This window comes from Dunckerocampus dactyliophorus, chromosome 10 (assembly GCF_027744805.1).
Source record: "Dunckerocampus dactyliophorus isolate RoL2022-P2 chromosome 10, RoL_Ddac_1.1, whole genome shotgun sequence".
In the NCBI taxonomy this organism is placed as follows: Eukaryota; Metazoa; Chordata; class Actinopteri; order Syngnathiformes; family Syngnathidae; genus Dunckerocampus; species Dunckerocampus dactyliophorus.
The window spans coordinates 31,493,484-31,514,546 of record NC_072828.1 but is presented as its reverse complement, the minus strand read 5'-3'; the positions used below and the strand labels follow the sequence as shown (position 1 = coordinate 31,514,546).

Here is a 21,063-nt window from a genome sequence, read left to right as displayed (position 1 = left end):
CTTGTCTCCCCCCTGCAAGACTGATTCGTGCTATACCACATTTTCCGGTTGAAGATGTCAAAGTAAAATGCAACATAAAGTAATGACGTCTTACAACGTATACGGTACCGGCAACACTGTTCATTTTAAGTCACCAACATTCAACTGTAAAGCTAATTTGTTTAAATCACAATCATGGTGGCGATTTAACATATTTTCGTTAAATTACTGTCTTATTGTGAAAAGATAGGCTTTACTTCCGACCAAATCCTTCCACTATTTCGCTGTCTTGACGCCGCTCTTTCAGTTGAAAGTCTGCAGCTGCAGACTAGGGTTGGGCGATACTGGTTTCGATCCCCAAATAATACAAGACAGAGCCAGTACCGATACTTTGTCCTTGAACTGTTTCAACTCCTTGAAAGATTTTGTGATTTTTGCCTTTAATTTATTGATTTTAATCAGAATAAAACACAGGGCAATGGGTTTGGGAAAAAATACTAGTGTATAAATAGAGGATAATGTAATGATATTAAAAAATATTAAAAATAAAAAATATATATAATTATGCTCTTATTCCCTTTTATTAAAACACTTGTCTGAGCAGAATAATACAATAAAAAACAACTACTCATTCAAATCCTTCATGTGAATTTTTTTTTAATTAAAGGCGCATGCAAGCAATATTTGAGCCTAAATCAAGAATGACAAAAGGTTGATGGAACACACAGGATGGGACACGAAAGCACACCACTGTGAGAACATCTCATATTTACACAACACACATCACGTGACCATAATGCTAACAACTCCCTCTAGTGTCATGCTGTATATCCATCCATCCGTCTTCTACGGATACCGCTTGCCCTCATTAGGGTCACAGGTGAGCTGGATCCTATCCCAGCTGACTTTGGGCAGGAGGCGGGATCCACCCTGGAGCTAGCCAATGACAGGACACATACTGCATGTACAACCAACCATTGGTACCTATAATATAATAATGTACAAACTCCAATGAACCTAACATGCCTGTTTTTGGGAAAAACATGCAAACTCCCAATGGAGTTGCCAACGCGGATCTCCAGCCTCTGAGGCTGACATGCAATGCATTGCAATTAGTGATCCATTGGAGTGAAATCAATGACACCATGAGGGTATGTTCATGAACTGACACAGTGAAAGATCAACATGGCCTGACTGTTTTCATTAGTGTTGCAGTAATTTGGTTGAAACCGAACACATGACTGCACAGTTCATCAGCTCTGAGCAAGGCCTTGCGTTACAAGTGCTGATTGATTTCAGTCACGTACAGTAATACCAAAAACCCAACCACTTGCATACAATGTGTTCTTTACTAGTTTGGTCATTGGACCGATAGAATGAAAAAAACAGAAATGCAGTCAACTGAAAACAAAGACACGGAATACTCGTCTGTCACGTCACCAGAAGTGACCAGTTGTGTACCGGTACCAAAAAGCCAACACAAATCTGAATATTTTGACTGGCACGACTCCCAAGTCCGAATCCTTGATTCTCACCGGAAAAGGATGGAGTTGATGAGATGGATGAGATTCTGCCCCAAGTGGAGGAGTTTTAAGTACTTCAAGGTCTGGTTCACGAGTGAGGGAAGGATGGAACGTGAGGTGGACAGGAGGATTGGCCGGGTGTCTGTGGTGATGCAGACTCTGCATCAATCTGTTGTGGTGTGAAGGGAGCTGAGCCCAAAGGCAAAGCTCTCAACTTACTGGTCAATCTGTGTTCCTACCCTCACCTGTGGTCATGAGCTTTGGGTAGTGACCGAGAGGAAAAGATGGCGGGTACAAGCGGCCAAAATGAGTTTTCTTCGTAGGGTGGCTGGGCTCTCCCTTAGAGATAAGGTGTGAAGCGCTGTCATCTGGGAGAAGTCCGAGTAGAACCGCTGCTCCTCCGCATTGAGAGGAGCCAGATGAGGTGGCTCGGGCATCTGGTCAGGATGCCTCCCGGACGCCTCCCTGGGGGGGTGTTCAGGACACGTCCGACTGGTAGGAGGCCTCAGGGAACCCAGGACACGTTGGAGAGACACTGGGAACGCCTCAGGATCTGCCAGGAGGAGCTGGGTGAAGTAGCCGGGGAGAGGGAAGTCTGGGTTTTCCTGCTTAGGCTGCTATGCCCACAACCCAACCTTGGATAAAAGATGGACAGAAGATGGATGGATGGACGACTCCCAGTCAACATTCTCCTGATATTTGTTTTTGTCTTATGTTTCAAAATGACTCGTAGAAGTACTTCCACTTTGGACCCGATCGCGGACCGGAAGTGCATGCCTTCTTTCTTCTTCTACAGTTTTGGTGTGTGGAGTGGTTCTGTCTGTGTGTCTGTTTACAGCGCCACATGTAGGTGTTCCTTATGTATTACACTGTTTCCACCAAGGGCGTAACTATTTACTCATCCGACACCGACACGACAAGCCCAGGAGTGTTCCCACGTGGGCTGTGCCTTCATTTTTCGTTGACTTAAAAGTTTGTCACGACTCAAACTTTGCTAATTTCATCCCCGAGACCCCACAGTGACCTTTAATTTTTTAAACACATCTCTCCACTCTTCACAGAGTCCCAGAGCTCCCTAGCAGAATAACTTTAAGTGATGGATCTGCAAAAAGGTACTTGGAGGGGAGATGGGGCTCTCCAGTCAACTTTTATGATACCCTGACCGGCCAAATTCATCCGCTGCCAGACAGCTCATTTCCTTAACACCTCGCCCGCATGATACCTGCTCTCCTGGCAGAGCTTCATTGACGCACAAAGTATTGTGATGTAGTGGGGCGCTGGTTAGTTGGCTTGCCTGCCGTGATGAATGTTCCCTCACCTCCAAATCGGTCCCACAGCCAAGACGGTGGAGCTCATCTCTTGCTATAATGCACTTTGGGACAGAATCAATGTGCTATGCCTCCTTATCCCACCACAGCCTTGTGTGGCTATTTCAAGAATTCATTACTATAAAAGAAAAAGACTTGCTGGTGCCAGAAAGTGTGATTGTGGCCTCTCATGACCATCAAGTTGATTGATGACGTCCTCTCTCGGTTTGATTCCCCAGTGTCAGAGTGATATAGAGTTACCGGCCTTGCCGAGAACGTCATATTTCAGTCAGCTGCTGTATAGCCGTGAAAAGCTTGACTGCTGACGACACTCACCGTGACATGTCATTGATTTCACACGCAAGTAGCCCGCTGGCTCCGCCTCCCGCCTCCAAAAGGATACATAAATCGACAGGATGGATCCGAGGAGGAGAATCGTTGGCTTGACGACGGGCTGCATTTGGGACCGTACATCGAGCGTCATGGATCGGGTTCCAGTTGTCAACTTCCTCTTCGGACTCCTGGCTTTGTTACTGCTGCAGGGCGTGATCCACGTGGAAGGAAGGAACCTATTCAGCGCAGGTAAGTTACGGCACCACTTTGTCGAGGGACGGTGCCCAACCAATGCTTTCCTTTTTGCTCGTGCAGGTAACCGGATGTTTAATCCCAAAGATGACGGGGACATCCAGGGCAAAATTCTATCGTTGCTTCTCCACAAAAGCTCAGTTCCAGTTGAAAAGAACGATCCTCCAGGTGAGACGTCGGGGAATGCACAAGCAAAGGATGTGACTGACTCGCTCTTCTTTTGACAGGTCTTGAACTGGTGGATAAATTAGCTGAATTAGAAGAGGTAAGGCGTTTACCGTTGCTACGGGGCAGGCAAGGCATGTTGGAGTCTAACACTCTTCACTCTTCTTCAAGTTGGAGGCACTGAGGGAAGGCCTGGAACTGGAGAAGGAACTCACCGTCAATTTAATAGACAAACCCACAACAAGGAAGAGAGGAGAACGTAGGTCCACCTTATTCTCTCTGCATGAATATGTCTGCATGCTTTTTACTCACATCCATCCAACACGCTTAACAAAGTTAAAGAACGTCACATGTTCACACTTAACACAATTCAACATTTTCAATTCTACGATTACTGACCTAACCCTAACCTAACCCAAACCCTAACCCTAACCCCTAACCCAAACCCTAACCCTAATCCAAACCCTAACCCCTAACCCCTATCCCCAAACCCTAACCCAAACCCTAACCCTAACCCTAACCCCTAACCCAAACCCTAACTCAAACCCTAACCCTAACCGTAACCCCTAACCCAAACCCTAACCCAAACCCAAACCCAAACCCTAACCCCTAAATTATACTTTAATTATATTATACTTCAATTATACTTCAGTTTAACTACAACATTTCAAAGAAAAAACAGCACAAATTGAAAAAATCAGCAGTCATTTTATAATAACGAAGTCCAAATTTTAAGAGAAAAAACTTGCAATCTAATGAAAAAAGGTTGCAATTTTAGGAGAATAATGTTGTGATATTATGAGAAAACAATAACATCATTTTAGTAGCATAAAGTTGAAATGTTTTTTTTTTTAAAAACTAATACAAATTAAGCTATAATATTATGGGAATAAAATTATAATATTACCAGAAGAAAATTTACAAGGAAGAAAGTTGCAGTACTTGTGAAAAAAAAAAGAAAAAGCAGAAGTGGAAAAACCAGCTGTCATTTTACAAGACTAAAGTAACAACATAAATGAAAAAGGTTGCATTGTAATGAAAAAAAAGTCGCAATTTCACAGAATGACGTAATATCACGAGGAAAGCCATTTTAGCAGCATTCAGTTGAAATATTATATTACTAATATGCTGTGTTCTTAAAGTCATAATATTGTGAGAAACAAAACAAACATTGTAATTTTTGAAAAAGGAAGTTGGGTAAAAAGTTGGAATATTATGCAAATAAAGTCAAAATATTACAAGAAGAAAATGCATGAATATTCTTGAATAAGGTTGAAATATGAATAATTCATTTCATCAATTATAAATGTATCGTATTAAGTATGAATACAAGTTGACACATTTGGACAATTTTAAAAACACAACAGCAAATATGTGGAAAAAAGAGCAAAGAGTGAAGGTGATGATGATATGTGTCCTGTCGTGGACGTGACAACGCTGAGATGAAACACAACGTGAACAACGTGTTAGTTAGCACACGGCATCTCAATGCGGTGCTCTAAAATATCAAAGTGGAAAAGTTGCATCCTTTCAGTTTTCACTAATTAGGACAGCCCTTCCCCACACGGACCAAAGCAATATGAAGCAAACACAAACAAGCAGTCAGCGCTTTGGTCCACAACATATCAGAAAAGCGGCAAAAGTGTCCATCCCTGCTCTGTTAAGAATATCTGTTTTACCTGAAACACAAAGATAATACGTCTGCTTTCACGGACCATGATAGAAATTCAAAAATATTCACACTGGAGAGGCCAAATCAGGAAATTATACATTTTTTAATAAAAAAACATGAATCGAATACCAAAACAGTTGTCGATTAATTGGATAACTGATTAATCATCGAGTAATAGTTGCAGCTCTAACTAGGTTACCATTTTCTTCCATGGAAACAATGTCAGGAGCGTGTCATAGTAAAGTTGATAGAGTCAGTCATAAAGAAGAAATCCATGGGAGCCTCCGTTTTAGTCATTCATTCTTTCCAAAACATTTGATGAAAAACCAATTACAATTACAAAGTTAAATACTCTTCAGAAATTCAACTTTTGATATGATGTACTGTCATTATTATGCCATATAATTAATGGAAAAAAATGGTCTACAAAAACTGTTGTCAATAATATCGATTATCGGCGATAATTTGTAGCACCATTATCGACCAGCAAAATTCTTTATCGTGACAGGCCTAATCATACGTAAACTGGTGCGTAGGAAAAGCGAGGTTAGACTGTTGTTTATTTGATATCATCTTGTCTGCAGCCTGCTTCTGGAAGTACTGCGTGTGACATGGCGGTCCTGAGGACGAGGACCACCGTGAAACCTTGCTGCAAAGCCCGACCTAGCCTTAACAACCCGTATCACCTGTAATGTGAACACTGTGTCAGACACACCGTAATTCATCATCAGCAACTCATGGCTCGTGTACAACTACTTCACGATCTGCTCCTCCCAGGAAACACTTGATGACTGCAAAGAGCTCAGCAGGGTTGTCGTTTGTCTCCCGCTTGTGTGTTTATGTCGCCCTCTTGTGGCTGAGTGGGACATAACTTGTTTTTTTGTCCATCTGTCTCCTCTGGTAGAAATGCATTGTTCATTTTGAAAATAAATTACAATGTGAATGTAAAGCGGTGGTTTTTTCCTCATCATTTTGCAGAGAAATGCTGTAGTTTCACAGCAACAAGATCAAGCCTTTGCAAGTGAAGGGATGTGACCTGCCGCGTGCCGCTGCAGCGGCAGGTCAATTCATGTGCAAGGACGTTCCAGAGGAGCGTGGCACGCGGGGTGGCTGAGCTTAGTCGAAATAATGAAAGGGCCCGAGTCCAACACGAAGAATCAGCAGACGAATCATTGTCGTAAAATTGCAACTGACTTTTTTCTTCTTTTCTTCTTTTTTCTTCTTAAATCTTTGTACATTTTCTTTTCATAACATGACGACTTTATTCTCATCATATTTGGAGGTTATTCCCATAACATTACAAGTTTTTCCCCAACCTCAACCTCAACCAAATAAACATTACAACTTTATTTGGTTGTTTATTTCTCATAATATTACGACTTGTGAAAAAAAACACCCTTTTCAGCCTTTTTCTTTAATATTTCAACTCTATGCTACTAAAATAACATTTTCCTCATATTATGAGATCATTGTCCTAAAATTGCAACTGACTTTTTTCTTCTAAGATTTTAACTTTATTCTCCTAAAAACACATTTCAACTTTCTTCTTGTAAAATTTCTTCTCGTAATTATGACTTTAGTCACGTAACATTTGAACTTTTTCCACAATCTAATTTTCCAAAAATGACAAGTTCATTCGTGGTTTTGTTTCTTTCTTATATCACAACTTCAAAAAATAACGTTTTTGTTTTATATTTCAACTTTGTGACTAAAATGACATCATTTCTCCTCATAAAATGACAATGAAATGTTATTCTTGTCAAATTATGTAACTTTTTCCTGACTTTATTCTCCTAAAATGACTGCTGACTTTTACATCTTTGCTTTTGTGTGTGTTTCTCGTTCAGTTATATTTTCAGAATGTGCCACGGGCCAATAAAAAACAGCATTGGGCCACAGATGGCCCCTGGGCTGTACATTGGACACCGCTGTGCTAACAGAATGCTGTTGTTTTTTATTTATTTTATTTGGCAAGAGCAAGGATTACAACGCACACTTTTTATTCACATTCCCTGACCTCTGACCTCGTATTTAAGCGCATTCCTGAAGTGAGCCTTAAATCAAGGGTGTCCAAAGTGTGGCACAGGGTGTTTTTTGAGCGGTAGAAATTGAAATAGAAATGAACTGATGATTAATGAGAGAGTGTGTATTGTGAGACATGACACTAAGTTAAGCGCCCTGCTGTAACGTGTAAAACAGTACTGGCCCTCGTGGTGTCACGTTTAGCAAACCATGTCACTAAATCAAGTCAATGAAAGGTCAAGCGAGTGGAAGCTCATTTCTAATGTGGTTAAAAGCAACCAAAGATCCCCGAGTCAGTGCACTTCTATGTTTTACTGTCACCAAGTGGCTCAACAAAACCAAAAAAAACATACTTTTGCGTATGTGAGTGGGAGTAAGCAACACGCTCCAGTCAAGCCTTTGGAATCTGGGAGGATCCACTAGTGAGCAGAACTTTCATCACTGCCTGGTACCAGTTGGCCAGGGAAACACGGATGAAACCACTCACACACACACACACGCACACACCAAGAACAGCACACACGTATCATTATTAGCAGTATTATTATTCCATATCATCACTTTTTGCAATGAAAAGCAACATTTCTCCATGCGTTGCTATAGAAACGATGTGATAGAAATACAGCACATCACTGTCAGAGCGCCTGACGTTTACAGTCCGCAGGAAATGATCCAGCATCCTCTTAAGTATTTATCAGTGACAGCACGCCACGCATCGGACAGGGAGTCCACTTGGGGAAAGAGCTCTTCCAAAGCTCCTTGGTCAGTACGGATGCGCCAAAAAACCATGGAGTCCTATTTAGGAGGTCAGTGGAATATTTCAAAACTTCACCACCATATCGTTTTATTTTTCAATATATTTATTTGATAGTATATATATATATATATATATATATATATATATATATATATATATATATATATATATATATATATATATATAGTAATACATAGAAAAAACACTTACTTTTTAAATTGTTTTCAGTATTTTAATATATATATATATATATATTATATATCGTATATATATATATATATATATATATATATTAGTTGTATTAGTTATTCATGTACATTTTTACATCTTTTATAAATCTATTTTTATTGTAATATATATTTATAGTAAAAACAAAGTTAAAAAATCAGACACATTTTTAGTCTATTTAATTTTTTTAATGTTTTTTTTAAAAATATATTTTTCTACATTCATTTTATTACAATCATTAATCTACATTTTGACTTAAAAATATATATTTGGAATATATATTTAGAGTAAAAATTAAAATATTAGTTTTAAAAGTTTTAAAAGTTAAAAAAATGGTTTTGATCATTTGTGCCCATTTTTACTCAAGAAAAGATTTATAATAAAAAGAACAATGAAAAACAATCTTTCTTGCTAACTGTATTTGCACTGCGTGCCAATGGAGTGTCTGTTTTTGACTTCAATAGAAAATGAAACAATGAACTGTGAATAACATCGCGAGGTGATACATACTGTACATGTGCTTGATGTGATCTCATGCAGTCATTCGGCGTTTGCCGTTAGAAATGTCATTGTTTTTGGTTTGGTTTAGTTTATTTGAACATGAAGGTTACAATGGAATACATCTCATGAATCTGCTCGGATATATGATCAATGGATTGAATGTCGATACCGTCTTGACGCACCTCAGACCGGCTGACTGACGTCGACAGAAGCCAAAAGTGAAACTTGCTTGCATATTTGCTTGTCTTCACTTCCACCAGAGGGATAAGAATGCGCCATCATGAAAGAGTTTGGCTTGTTGCCATCGTTCTACTCCATTTGTGCATGTTTTTGTTGGGATTCTTGTTGATATGATACTGTAGCAACGGGAGTGCGGAGCGTGGTTCTGAGCTTCATTCGCGCAAGCTAGAGCGCTGGAGCGCACATGTCGACACCAACGGTACAAAGAAGAACACGGTGGAGCAAACTTGATGACTTGGTGGACTAGACAGGTTGTCAACATAAGCGAGCCCAATTTAAGAAATTGGTTAGCTTTGTCACGTCTTGTTCTTGGCATAGTGGCGATGACCCCAGTATGCAGAAAGCAGGCACTCGTTGCAGGGAAAACTTATCTTTAATGATGGCTGCAGCACAGCGGCAGGAACTCGATAAAGAACGCTTTGCAGTAGCGTGTCAAGCTTACATAACACAGACACAAACAAACGAAGGAACGAAATGCAACAACACAGAAAGATGCACGCACCTGAACTAAATAGGACAACTTAAATTAGCAACAGGTGCAAGACAAAGAAGAAAGCAAAGCAGACGGACACAAACCAGGCAAAACAGGAAGTACTACCAAAATAAGAGCATAGAACAGGAACTAAGGCATAAAAGTGTAAACACACTAAACTGTCACGCAGGCTAACACAGATCGTGACAGTACCCCCTCCTCAAGGACGGATCCTAGACGTCCGAAAAGTCCAAAGTCACAACAAAAGAAAAAAGGAGGGATGGGTGGTGGGAGGACCGGTGGTGGGTCAGCGGCACGACCCCTCCGGCGGACGGCCAGGATGGTGAGCCTGGCAGAGGAGTTGGGACCCATCCGGTGGTCGGCTAGAACGGCAGGTCCGGCGGAGTGAGTGGCGGAACCTCTCCGGAGGACGGCCAGGATGGTGAGCCTGGCAAAGGAGTTGGGACCCCTCCGGCGGTCGGCTAGAACGGCAGGTCCGGCGGAGTGAGTGGCGGAACCTCTCCGGAGGGCGGCCCGGATGGTGAGCCTGGCGGAGCTGGCAGGAGAGCTGAGCAGTAGCTGGGACTTCAGCAGAGGACAACTGGCGCGTGGGAGATGCCAGAATGGGAACGAGAGTTGGGGCACGGTGGCGTGTTGGAGACGCCAGGACGGGAACTCCAGGCGAAGCCGGCTGACGTGTGGGAAACGCCAGGACAGGAACTGAAAGCGGAACATATGCAGGAGTCTCGTCCTCTGGAACTGAAGGAGGAGCAGGCGAAGCGGGCTGCTGTTCTTGGCTTGCTGCCACGAGCCCTGCAGCTTGACTTCCAGGTAGAGGACTAAGCTGTGCGTTTGGGCTAGCAGGAGGAACAAGCTGTGAGTCTTTTCCTGATGCAGTGAGCTCCGCATCTTGACTTCCGGGTGGAAGACTGATCTTTGCGTTCAAGCTTGCATGCGGGGAAGTGGGCCCTGCGTTTAGTCTTGCAGGAGCAGGAGCGAGCAGTGTGTCTTGGCTAGCAGCAGCAGGAGAGAGTTGTGAGTCTTGGCTAGCAGACGGAGTGGGCTGTGAGTCCTTTATCAACGCAGTGAGCCCCGCATCTTGACTTACAGGTGGAGGACTGAGATTTGCGTTCATGCTTGAATGTGGACAAGTGGGCCCTGCGTCCAGTGTTGCAGGAACAGAAGTGAGCCGTGTGTCTTGGCTAGCAGCAGCAGGAGCTAGCAGTGAGTCTTGGCTTGCCGACGGAGGAGCTAGCTGTGCGTCCTGGCTTGCCGACGGAGGAGCTAGCTGTGCGTCCTGGCTTGCCGACGGAGGAGCTAGCTGTGCGTCCTGGCTTGCCGACGGAGGAGCTAGCTGTGCGTCCTGGCTTGCCGACGGAGGAGCTAGCTGTGCGTCCTGGCTTGCCGACGGAGGAGCTAGCTGTGCGTCCTGGCTTGCTGACGGAGGAGCTAGCTGTGCGTCTTGGCTTGCAGACGGAGGAGCTAGCTGTGCGTCTAACTCACAGCTGGTAGTACTAGCCCCCCCTTCCGAAGGCGGATCCCAGACGCCGTTCACTGCCATCGGCGGAACCAGGGAAGGGAGGAGGGGGGCTTGGAGGTGGGTCAGGAGTTCCACCTGCTCTGACCTCCCAAACAGAACTGCAGGTGGCCTCAGGCGTGGTCTTGGAACGGGCTTGAAAAGCCGCGGGGTGGGCACGGGGGGGTTATGAGGTTTGAGGCAGCCAGGTGTGGCTTCTGGGGGAGTCTGTGACTTCAAGCAACTCGGCACGGACACCGGGAGGGACTGAAGCTTGAAGCTGTGTGGTGTGGGCTCCAGCGGCGTCTGTGACTTCACACCGCGTGGAGTGGGCACAGGGTGAGTCTGACACTTTTTGAGCCGAGGTGCAGGGGTGGGAGGAGAACTGACCTCTTGACGTTGCCTGGGAAGCAACTTGGAAACAACGGAGGGCAGTTGGAGCTCGGAGCTTCGGGACGCGGGAATCTGAGGGAGACTGACCTCCTCTTGACGTTGCGTGGGAAGCGGAGAAACGGAGGAGGGGGGCAGCCAGAGCTCGTCGTGCTGACGCTGAGCGGGAACCGTAATGGGCTGAGCAATCAGCCGGCACTCAGCAACATTGCAAGGAGGGAATTGCACCTCTGCTTGGCGTGGTGAGGAGGAGTTGCGTGGCTTCACCCTTTTACGCCGTGAACCTCTCGCTGGAGCCGGTCCACACATGCCTTGGCGTCGCGGATGGTCCGACGTGCCTTTGGCGGGTCCCGGGTACACCCACGCCATAGGAATAAGCGTGCCGTCCGGCCCCCACACCATGTCCTCCAGCTCCTCTGGAGAGAACATCGTGCACTCCTCTTCCATAGCCTTTAGGATCTGCCAGGTCCAGAAATCGCTCTCTGCGAGGTCATCTTCTTCTGGTTGTTGCATTCTGTCACGTCTTGTTCTTGGCATAGTGGCGATGACCCCAGTATGCAGAAAGCAGGCACTCGTTGCAGGGAAAACTTATCTTTAATGATGGCTGCAGCGCAGCGGCAGGAACTCGATAAAGAACGCTTTGCAGTAGCGTGTCAAGCTTACATAACACAGACACAAACGAACGAAGGAACGAAATGCAACAACACAGAAAGATGCACGCACCTGAACTAAATAGGACAACTTAAATTAGCAACAGGTGCAAGACAAAGAAGAAAGCAAAGCAGGCGGACACAAACCAGGCAAAACAGGAAGTACTACCAAAATAAGAGCATAGAACAGGAACTAAGGCATAAAAGTGTAAACACACTAAACTGTCACGCAGGCTAACACAGATCGTGACAAGCTTAGCTCAGGGGTGTCCAAATTGTGGCCTGGGGGTCATTTACCACCCGTGGCTGTTTTTTTTACTGGCCAGCAGCACATTCTACAAATATCATTTAACACGAAAACCCTGCAAAACTGGAACATTCATCTTGTTATATGACTTCCTTATATGGGCATGCCCAGCACTCCCGCTCTGCATTGCTCTGTTCACGGTGTTAGCACGTCGAGCAATGGCTACCGGGAAGTGTTTGTGGGGGTGCGCCTAAGGAGGCAAGCATCAGGCACAAGTGGTTGGAGTTGCTGATTCCCGGCCAGCAAAAGGAAAATATGCTCGTCTGTCAACGGCGCTTCACATGGGACTGTTTTGTGAAACGGGCCAATACGAAGCCGGGCTATCCGCCAAACTGTCGCTGAAGTCCGACGTCTTTCCAACGTTACTTGGTCGTGTCGAAGAGTCAGAAGAGCAAGCTGTGAGTAACAATCGATCAGTGTCCTTACTGTGTTTATTTTGTGTAAGTAATCGGACAAAAGGGGTTCGGCAGCTGTCCGGAAGTCCTTGGGAGAGCATGTGAGTGTGACCGATCACAGTGGGGTGGGCTTGGCGGGAGGCGTACCTGGAGGAGGGCCGGGGGTGGAGTGAATTACACAGACCGTTTGGGCGGGAGGCAGGAAACGCTGCAGGAGGAGGTGCAGAGTCTGGAAGATGTAGAAAGCTTTCTGTGCGGGTTATCGTGTGTAGCTGCTCTATAGGAGTCACAACTCAATCCAAAGGCCAAAAAATGAGTAGAATAGGTCCCCTTTAAAGAGAAAGTCCAAATATTGGATAAAAATGTGTGAAAAAAAAGCAAAGAGCCAAGTTGATAGTGATAATCTACTTTTTTCGCTATATCAAAAAGCTGAGATTTTTCTTCAAATATACATACAACTTTTTAGCGTATCTTACAAAATATCAACGTGGCAAACTTGCATCCTTTCATTTTTGGCTATGTGAAAAGGTTTGGGCAACCTGGCTCAGCTGATATGAATAATTCTACTAAAAGGTGACATGTGTAAAGTGTAAAACGTCCTACGAATGCTATGGATGAATAACTGCTTGGACGTGATTACGTGCAGGTGTGGTGCGGATGATCCTGGTGACCACCATGCTGCCGCTCCTGACAAGCAACCAGGCCTGCCCCAGCGTCTGCCGCTGCTCACTTCAAGGCAACGTCGGCTGCTCTGGCGACACCATCACTGACACCCCCAAACAACTGCCTCTTCACACGTACACGCTGCAGCTCCACGCCACAAACATGAACGTCATACATGAGCACAGCCTGGAGAATAAGGACCTGCTGACGCGTTTCAGTCTAACGTTCAGCCGCCTCCATACCATCCATCCCCGAGCTTTCAACGCCACTCCAAAGCTCAAGTCCATCCAGCTGTCAGCCAACAATCTTGCCTCGCTTCCTGTGAGACTCTTTAGCCCTCTGACCACTCTGGAGCAGCTTCATTTAAATCGGAACCAACTGGAGAACATCACTGTGGACATGTTTGAAGGACTCGTTGCTTTGGAGGAATTGGACTTGAGTCACAACAAATTGTCCAGTCTTGCTTCCGGGGCTTTCAGTGGACTGATGAACCTAACCACCCTGAAATTTGGCAATAACTTCTTACAAACACTTCCACCTGATAGCTTTCGCTCCTTGACTAAACTTCAACAGCTCATCATGCCTTACAACAAATTAGAGAGGCTAGAACCTGGGATCTTTGATGGACTAGTGAAACTTGAGTATCTGCAAATGCACTACAACCAGATTGCCAGTATCCCTCAACGGGTGTTCTGGTCACTAAGGAGCTTGAAGAACCTCACTCTGTCGACCAACCAGCTTCAAACAGTCCCTGAGAGAAGCTTCTACCACATGCCCAAGATGTCCAAGCTGACCCTTTACAACAACCCCCTCTCATCTCTACCGGATGAGCTGATGGGACATATGCCTGAAATCCAAGAGTTTTACCTATATTACACAAACCTCACCACAGTGCCTGGAAACCTCTTTGCCAACATGTCTGGCTTGCAGTACCTTAACCTCCATTTGAACAAGAGGCTGCGAGAGTTGCCTTCTGATGTGTTCTGTTGCCTTCCTGAGCTTCGGAAGCTCTCGCTGAAATCCAACAACCTCCAGGAAATGCATCCACATCTTTTCTCCAGACTGACCAGTCTGGGCATATTACTCCTCAATGAAAACAAACTGAAGAAGATACCAATGGACACCTTCCAGGAGCTTGGACTGCTTACCACGTTGGATTTGAAGAATAACCAGCTAAATCATCTCCCGGAAGATATTTTCCAGTCCAACCCATTTCTAAAGGTGAGTCTCAGCAACAATCCATGGGACTGCACCTGTCGCATCAGAGGCTTTGCAAGATGGGTACGCCGAAACAAGCACGCGGTTGTTGACAATGAACATGCGATATGTCACAGTCCACAGCACCAAGCACTCCGCACCCTTGACTCCTTGCGTGATGAGGAGTGGAACATTTGCGACGTTATGACAGTCACTCCGAGCTGCGTTCCGACGCCCACTCAACAGTCGTCTACGACAGGTTCAACAACGACCCGACTGGTCACCATCCCAACAACCTCTTCGGCGACAGAAGCAGCTTCATCGCTCCAACCTCTAGCTCGTGTCACACCAGAAGGGGCTCCCTCCACCTACGACAGTTCAGCACCGTTTTATGACAAACTGGTGGTGGAAGGGTGGCCTGAGTTTGTTCACCACAACCACCACAATGGTTGGGTGTATGTGTGGTTTCTGCCCTCCAACGCAGCCTTGGCTGGGTTCCTCACGTTTGGTCACGTCCTTCTTGTGGCCACCGGTTTGTTCCTCATCCTTTCTGCCATGTATGCTATGCATCGCCTCAGCAAGAGGGTGGAAGAGCTCCAGATGCAGTTTACTCACATTGAAGGGTGATGCCCAAAGTGAGTGCACCCCTCGCATTTCAGCAACCGTTTTTATTCCCGTATATCTTCAGATTCTCCAACCATTGATGATGAGTCAGCACACAACCATTGTTGTCTAAATAGTTGGACACACAAGTCAGTAGCAAGACAGAGTCTTGCCTACAGTCAAGCATGACGGTGGTAGCGTCATGTTCTGGAGCTGCATGAGTGCTGCCAACACTGTGGATCAATGGAAAATAATGAATTCCAACATGTACTGTGACATTTTGATGCAGAGCATGATCCCTTTCCGTGGGTTTTCCAACACAAACCCCCAAGATGATCAAGTGATGAAAAGGCCAAGGATGTCTCCTCCATGGCTGAACCCCATTGAGCATTGAAGAGGATTCCAGTAACAACCTGTGCAGCACTGCTCACAAAAGAGGATTAAGGCAGTGCTAGATAATGGTAATCGCACAAAATATTCACACTAAAAACACAATTTGGACATGTTCACTGTGTACTCACTTGTATTGTCAGCTATTACAGTACAGTGGCACTTTTGATTATTTTGATTATGTTTGATTATGATTTCGTTCCATAAGGTCCCACAAACATTTTCAGTGAATTTGAAACATTTCAATATTTTAGACAAAAACGGTTTCATGTTTAATTTCTGAGTATTGTGCCTTGAGATAACGTGATAAAATGGTTGCAGAAGTGTGAGGGCTGTAGTTACCTTGGTGAGATCCTGTACGCGATCAGGTAGGGGTGTCACGAGACACACGGCTCACGAGACAAGACTGTGCACAAGATTGGGTCCACGAGAACGAGACAAGACTTTAACATTAATGCGAATCACTTGGGCATACTGGCTTGTTCGTATTGATGGGCTCACTTTGCTCAATTTTAAAATTCCCATACGAGGGCTGTGGAATTTGTCTTTGCAATCATCTTTTTTCCTCCGTATTTCTAGTACAGGCTCCCTTGCTGCACTGTGTGTATATGCTAGCAGCCCTGCCTCCACCACAGAGACAAAGGGACTGTATGACTGACAAGAGGTCTCACTCTGTTGTTCTATGTAACGCTGTTGTTCTATGAAGCATCTAGGTGCTGAACCAATGCACTGAGTGAACTCTCTTCCTGCCTGTTTAGAGGCGAGAGACGAGGACAACAGGACACGCATGCACATGGCAATATCACATGGAGGCCGGCAAAATGATCCAGTTCATTTTCTTTTATCGTGTGATTCATTAATTTATTATCACAATAAACATTTTTCTGAACGAGAATATATTTGAATATATTTTAATCTTGTGAGATCTTGTGACACGAGACCTTGTGACACCCCTATTACCAGGTCTTTTACACAAGACGATCAGTAAGATACTTGCATTCATTACGCTTAAGTCACTGCTCTATGTCTCTACCACAGCTTCAAAATAATATAATGACGCGTGTGTATATAAAACGTCTAATTCATTCTAGGTATGAACTGCCAATTTGTCCCTGTCTAGGCCTGGGGTAGGATCCAGCTCTCTGTAAACCGTGCATATAGTTTAAATCATGGAATAAATCATTCTTTTCAAGATGTCAGGTTTTCTTTGGTTGTAAGCATAAATTCATTTCAGATTGGATTTTTTAAAATTGCATCTTGAAACAGGCAAAATGGGGAACGCTACTTGGCTGCAAGCAGCAGAGGTTGATTCGGCCTCAACTAGTTTGTGGTCTAAATCCAACTTTTTGGGACCCCTTACATACGGGAGAGAACATTTCCCAAGAACCCCTATCATAATCCACCTAGAATCCTCATGCTAATTTAAAAAATACCATTTTGCACTAGATACTATAGGAACTATTTACATTTCAAACATTTCAACATAAATACTTCACACTCGTTTCACAGAAATGAACTAATTAACAAAATAAAGCCGCAAAGATATGAAGAAAATAAAAATGCAATAAGAGCAAATAAAATAACAATAATTACATTTAATAATAAATATAAAACAGATAAATACAAAATAGATACAAATAGAACAATGGCTCAAATAGATGAATAGACAAAATATGGATGAAAAGCAGTAACTTGTGAGGTCCATCCATCCAGCCATTTTATCTGAGTCTGGGTTGCGAGGGCAGCAGTCTCAGTAGGGAAGCCCAGACTTCCCGGTCCCTGGCCACCTTTACCAGTTCCTCCAGGAGGACACCAAGGTGTTCCCAGGTCAGCTGTGAGACATAATCCCTCCTGCGTGTCCTCGGTCTGGCCCGGGGCCTTCTCCCGGCTGGGAGGCATCCGGACTAGATGCCCGAGCCACCTCAACTGGCTCCTCGCCATGTGAAGGAGCAGCGGGTCTACTCTGAGCCCCACCCGGATGACCGAGCTCCTCACGCTATCTCTTAGGGTGAGTCCAGGCATCCAGTTCTTTAAGTCACGACCCAAAGCTCATGACCATAGGTGATGGTGGGAACATAGATGGGGGGGGGTAAAGTGAGAGCTTTGCTTTACGGCTCAGCTCTCTCTTCACCACGATGGTCCTGTTCAGCGACCGCATTACTGCAGATGCTGCGCCGATCCGCCTGTGGACCTCACGCTCCAACCTTCCCTCACTCGTGAACAAGACCCTGAGATACTTGAACTCCTCCACCTGGGGCAGGACCTCATTCCCAACCCGGAGGGAGCAATGCACACTTTTCTGAGTGAGAACCATGGCCTCGGATTCGGAGGTGCTGAGTCTCATCCCAGAACCTTCACACTCAGATGCAACCCGCCCCAGTAAACGCTGAAGGTCACAGCCCCATGAGGCCATCAGGACCACATCGTCTGCAAATAGCAGAGTCAGCAAACTTGAGAGGTATTTTTGACAAACTTGTGGTTATGCAATGGCGTCACACTTCCTCTTTCCATGGGCATCCGTCCATTGTGGTGAAGAGGGAGCTGAGCCCCAAAGACAAAGCTCTCAACTTACTGGTCCATCTATGGTCCTACCCTCACCTATGGTCATGAGCTTTGGGTAGTGATCGAGAGGACAAGATGGTGGGTACAAGCGGCCAAAATGAGGTTTTTCCATAGGGTGGCCGGGCTCTCCCTTAGAGATAAAATGAGAAGCACTGCCATCTGGGAGAAACTCCGAGTAGAACCACTGCTCCTCTGCACTGAGAGGAGCCAGATGAGGTGGCTGGTCAGGATGCCTCCTGGACGTCCCCCTCGGGAGGTGTTCAGGGCACGTCTGACTAGTAGGAGGCCTCAGGGAAGACCCAGGACACGTTGGAGAAACTACGGGAGGAGCTGGACAAAGTAGCCGGGGAGAGGCAAGTCTGGGCTTCCCTGATTCGACTTCCGGTTCGCCCCCGTGACCCAACCTTGGATAAGCAGTAGAAGATAGATGGATGGATGGATGGATGGATGTACACATTTATATATTTAATACTAACATGTTTATTATTGTTCTTGTGATCATGATCAGTCATCCTCTTATTTCGTGTTACTAGAATCTAATCACTGGTGACACAACATATTGCAGTAGTTTCTCCATAAAGATGTCAAAAGTATTGAAACTTTTACATAATGACTGCAGACGCCACAAATTCCATCACTTTTTTTTTAACAACAAGAACAGAACAACAGAAACATACAGAACTACATCAGCAAATAAATGTCTGTGACGACTATAAAGACCCTGACGGAAAGGACAAAATAATATCAATAACCACAATGACAATACTATATTGAAACAGTCACACATAATAGCAGTCATGAAATGATGAACTATGACAGTGATCACAATGACAATACTATATTGAAACAGTCACACATAATTGTAGTAATGAATGACAATAACTGTAATGCACATCATTGTAAAAATAAAAACTATAGTCATACTGCTGATATCACCGTCGCTGTAATAAAACCAACAACATAATAACACCCTGGTTAACTCAGTGAGTAATGTGGGGAAGTACGTACAGTATGTACTGTGAGTGTGCATATGTACGTGTGTACAGGTATCTCTGTATGTGGGGAAGACTTCATATATATAAAAGGTGCAAGAATGCGTGGGCGTGTAATTGTCACTGAGAATGCATGAAAGGAAAGGGGCCGCGCTCCACCTCCCAGAGAGCCCCGCCCCAAATAGCCAGGGCGAGCCCCCGCCGCCAGAAGGCCACCAGGCCCACAGGGGCAGGCAGCACAAAGATCAGCGCCCCAAGAGCCAGCCCAGAGAGCCCTCCCCTCCAGGAAGACCAGCAAGGGGCCGCAGAGAGGTAATTTCAACCAAAGACAGGGCGCCGGCAGGCGGGAGGACAGCCAACCCCTGAGACCAGCGAAAGATCACACCCCACAAAGGCAGACGAGTACCGGGGGCCACACACCGGCAGGCCCAGAGACGCCCCCACAACTGGAAAGAAGCCCGCCCACGCCGGATGCGCCAATCCCCCCCCCCCCCCACCGCCACCCCTACCCCCAGGGAACAGAGCCCGGCCCGCCCCAGGCTAGCCCCCGCCCAACCCCCCACACAGGATCGCCCCGCCCAGGGATGCAGGAGGCAAACCCCCCACCCACCCGGCGGAGGCACGGGCGGCAGAGATGTATCACCCAGTACCCGACCCCACGGAGCAAACCCCTGTATGCCCCCCCCCCCAAAATAACTAAAATAAATAAATAAATAAAAGCACACACACATACGCATGCACATACACACTCCTACGCACCCACTCGCACGCACACACACACACGCACGCACACATGGACACACACATGCGCACACACATAAGCCTCGCTCTATCCCCCGTTGGTAACCCAAGGAGCAGCGGAGCCGGCGACCCCGGGGTCCCAGACATACAATCCAGAACCCAGGCGCGGACAGCGCGGACCGCCGGGGAGCAGGAAGACACCAGGCCACAGTCCACCAGGCCCACCATCCCAACGGTAGGACGCTGCCAGCAGGGCAGACAGAGGAGCCGGCGAGGAGGAAAGCAGGCAAATGAGCAAGCGGGCGAGCAAACGGGCGAGCAGCCAGGCGAACCACCACACAGCGCCAGCCGACACCCGCGGGGCAGCAAACCCCGGAGAGGGAGCGGGAGCGCCGCACCCCAAGCCGCAGGGAGGCCAAGCACCAGAGCCGAGAAGGCGAGACCAGGAGCAGACCAGCTGACGGACCCCACCAGCCACCAGAAGCCAGACCAGCCACATGCCACCAGAGCTGACAGCGTACCACCCATGCACCGGAGCCCCACCCCAGACAAGCCCGCAGACAGACCGTGGGAGGCGAGGACATAGACAACGGCCCAGCAGAGCACAAAGAGCAGCGGCGACAAACGCCCAAGCGCCCGGCAGAGCACAACCCCTCCACCGGGCCCGGCCCCAGGGCACATGCCAACGCCGCCCAAACTGAGCAGGGGGGGGACCAAGGACACATGACCGACCGGCCACCCGCCACAGCCCAGGCTCGGGTGAGCCACAGGCCGCAGGACACACCATAGGCCCTTCCCGGTCCGCCAGGATGCCCAGTCCGGCCCACCCAACCCCCCAGAGGCGATACCCCCTGTGCCCCCCAACACCGGAGCCCCACCGGAGGTAGCGTCCACAGCGCCACCCCCAAACCGCCAAACACCACGAACCAGCCACACGCCCCAAGGCAGATCCAACCGCCACCAGAACAGCGGGAACCGCGCGCACACGCCCCCCGCATACCACCACGGCCGGCAAGGGAGCAACACTACGGCGACCACAAGAGCACCGGACCCCACATAGAGCGGCGCACGGCCACACCCACAAAGCACGCCAGCCAGAGGCGCCAGGGAGGGACAGAGAAGCAAGCACCGCACGACAGGGCCTACGAGAGGAGCGACCCCCCGTCCGGCGCCCAAGCAAATGACCCCGCCCGCCCCGCCCCCCGC

The 21,063-nt window shown here is 46.7% G+C and overlaps 2 protein-coding genes across 3 annotated transcripts; both read left to right on the top strand.

The window, feature by feature from the left end:
• The first annotated feature begins 3,252 nt into the window (after positions 1–3,252).
• uts2d (urotensin 2 domain containing) lies at positions 3,253–6,125 on the top strand. Of its 2 annotated transcripts, XM_054790263.1 has the most exons (5): positions 3,253–3,391; positions 3,458–3,562; positions 3,622–3,659; positions 3,731–3,818; positions 5,816–6,125. In XM_054790263.1, the coding sequence occupies exons 1-5, from the start codon at positions 3,292–3,294 to the stop codon at positions 5,839–5,841; spliced, it is 357 nt and encodes a 118-aa protein (XP_054646238.1). In that variant the 5' UTR covers positions 3,253–3,291; the 3' UTR covers positions 5,842–6,125. The 2 variants fall into 2 exon arrangements, with proteins under 2 accessions (XP_054646238.1, XP_054646237.1); XM_054790262.1 differs by having other exon boundaries at positions 3,292–3,562.
• Positions 6,126–7,769: 1,644 nt separating this feature from the next.
• LOC129189023 (platelet glycoprotein V) lies at positions 7,770–16,816 on the top strand. Its single transcript, XM_054790260.1, has 2 exons — positions 7,770–8,059; positions 13,356–16,816. The coding sequence occupies exons 1-2, from the start codon at positions 7,843–7,845 to the stop codon at positions 15,194–15,196; spliced, it is 2,058 nt and encodes a 685-aa protein (XP_054646235.1). The 5' UTR covers positions 7,770–7,842; the 3' UTR covers positions 15,197–16,816.
• Positions 16,817–21,063: the final 4,247 nt, after the last annotated feature.

Excerpts from the sequence above, each read along its gene's own strand:
- uts2d (XM_054790262.1), top strand. The coding sequence starts at position 3,292 with ATGGATCGGGTTCCAGTTGTCAACTTCCTCTTCGGACTCCTGGCTTTG. Across the intron at positions 3,563-3,621 it reads TGAAAAGAACGATCCTCCAG|GTCTTGAACTGGTGGATAAA; the intron begins GTGAGACGTCGG and ends TTCTTTTGACAG. Across the intron at positions 3,660-3,730 it reads AATTAGCTGAATTAGAAGAG|TTGGAGGCACTGAGGGAAGG; the intron begins GTAAGGCGTTTA and ends CTCTTCTTCAAG.
- LOC129189023 (XM_054790260.1), top strand. The coding sequence starts at position 7,843 with ATGCGTTGCTATAGAAACGATGTGATAGAAATACAGCACATCACTGTC. Across the intron at positions 8,060-13,355 it reads CATGGAGTCCTATTTAGGAG|GTGTGGTGCGGATGATCCTG; the intron begins GTCAGTGGAATA and ends GATTACGTGCAG.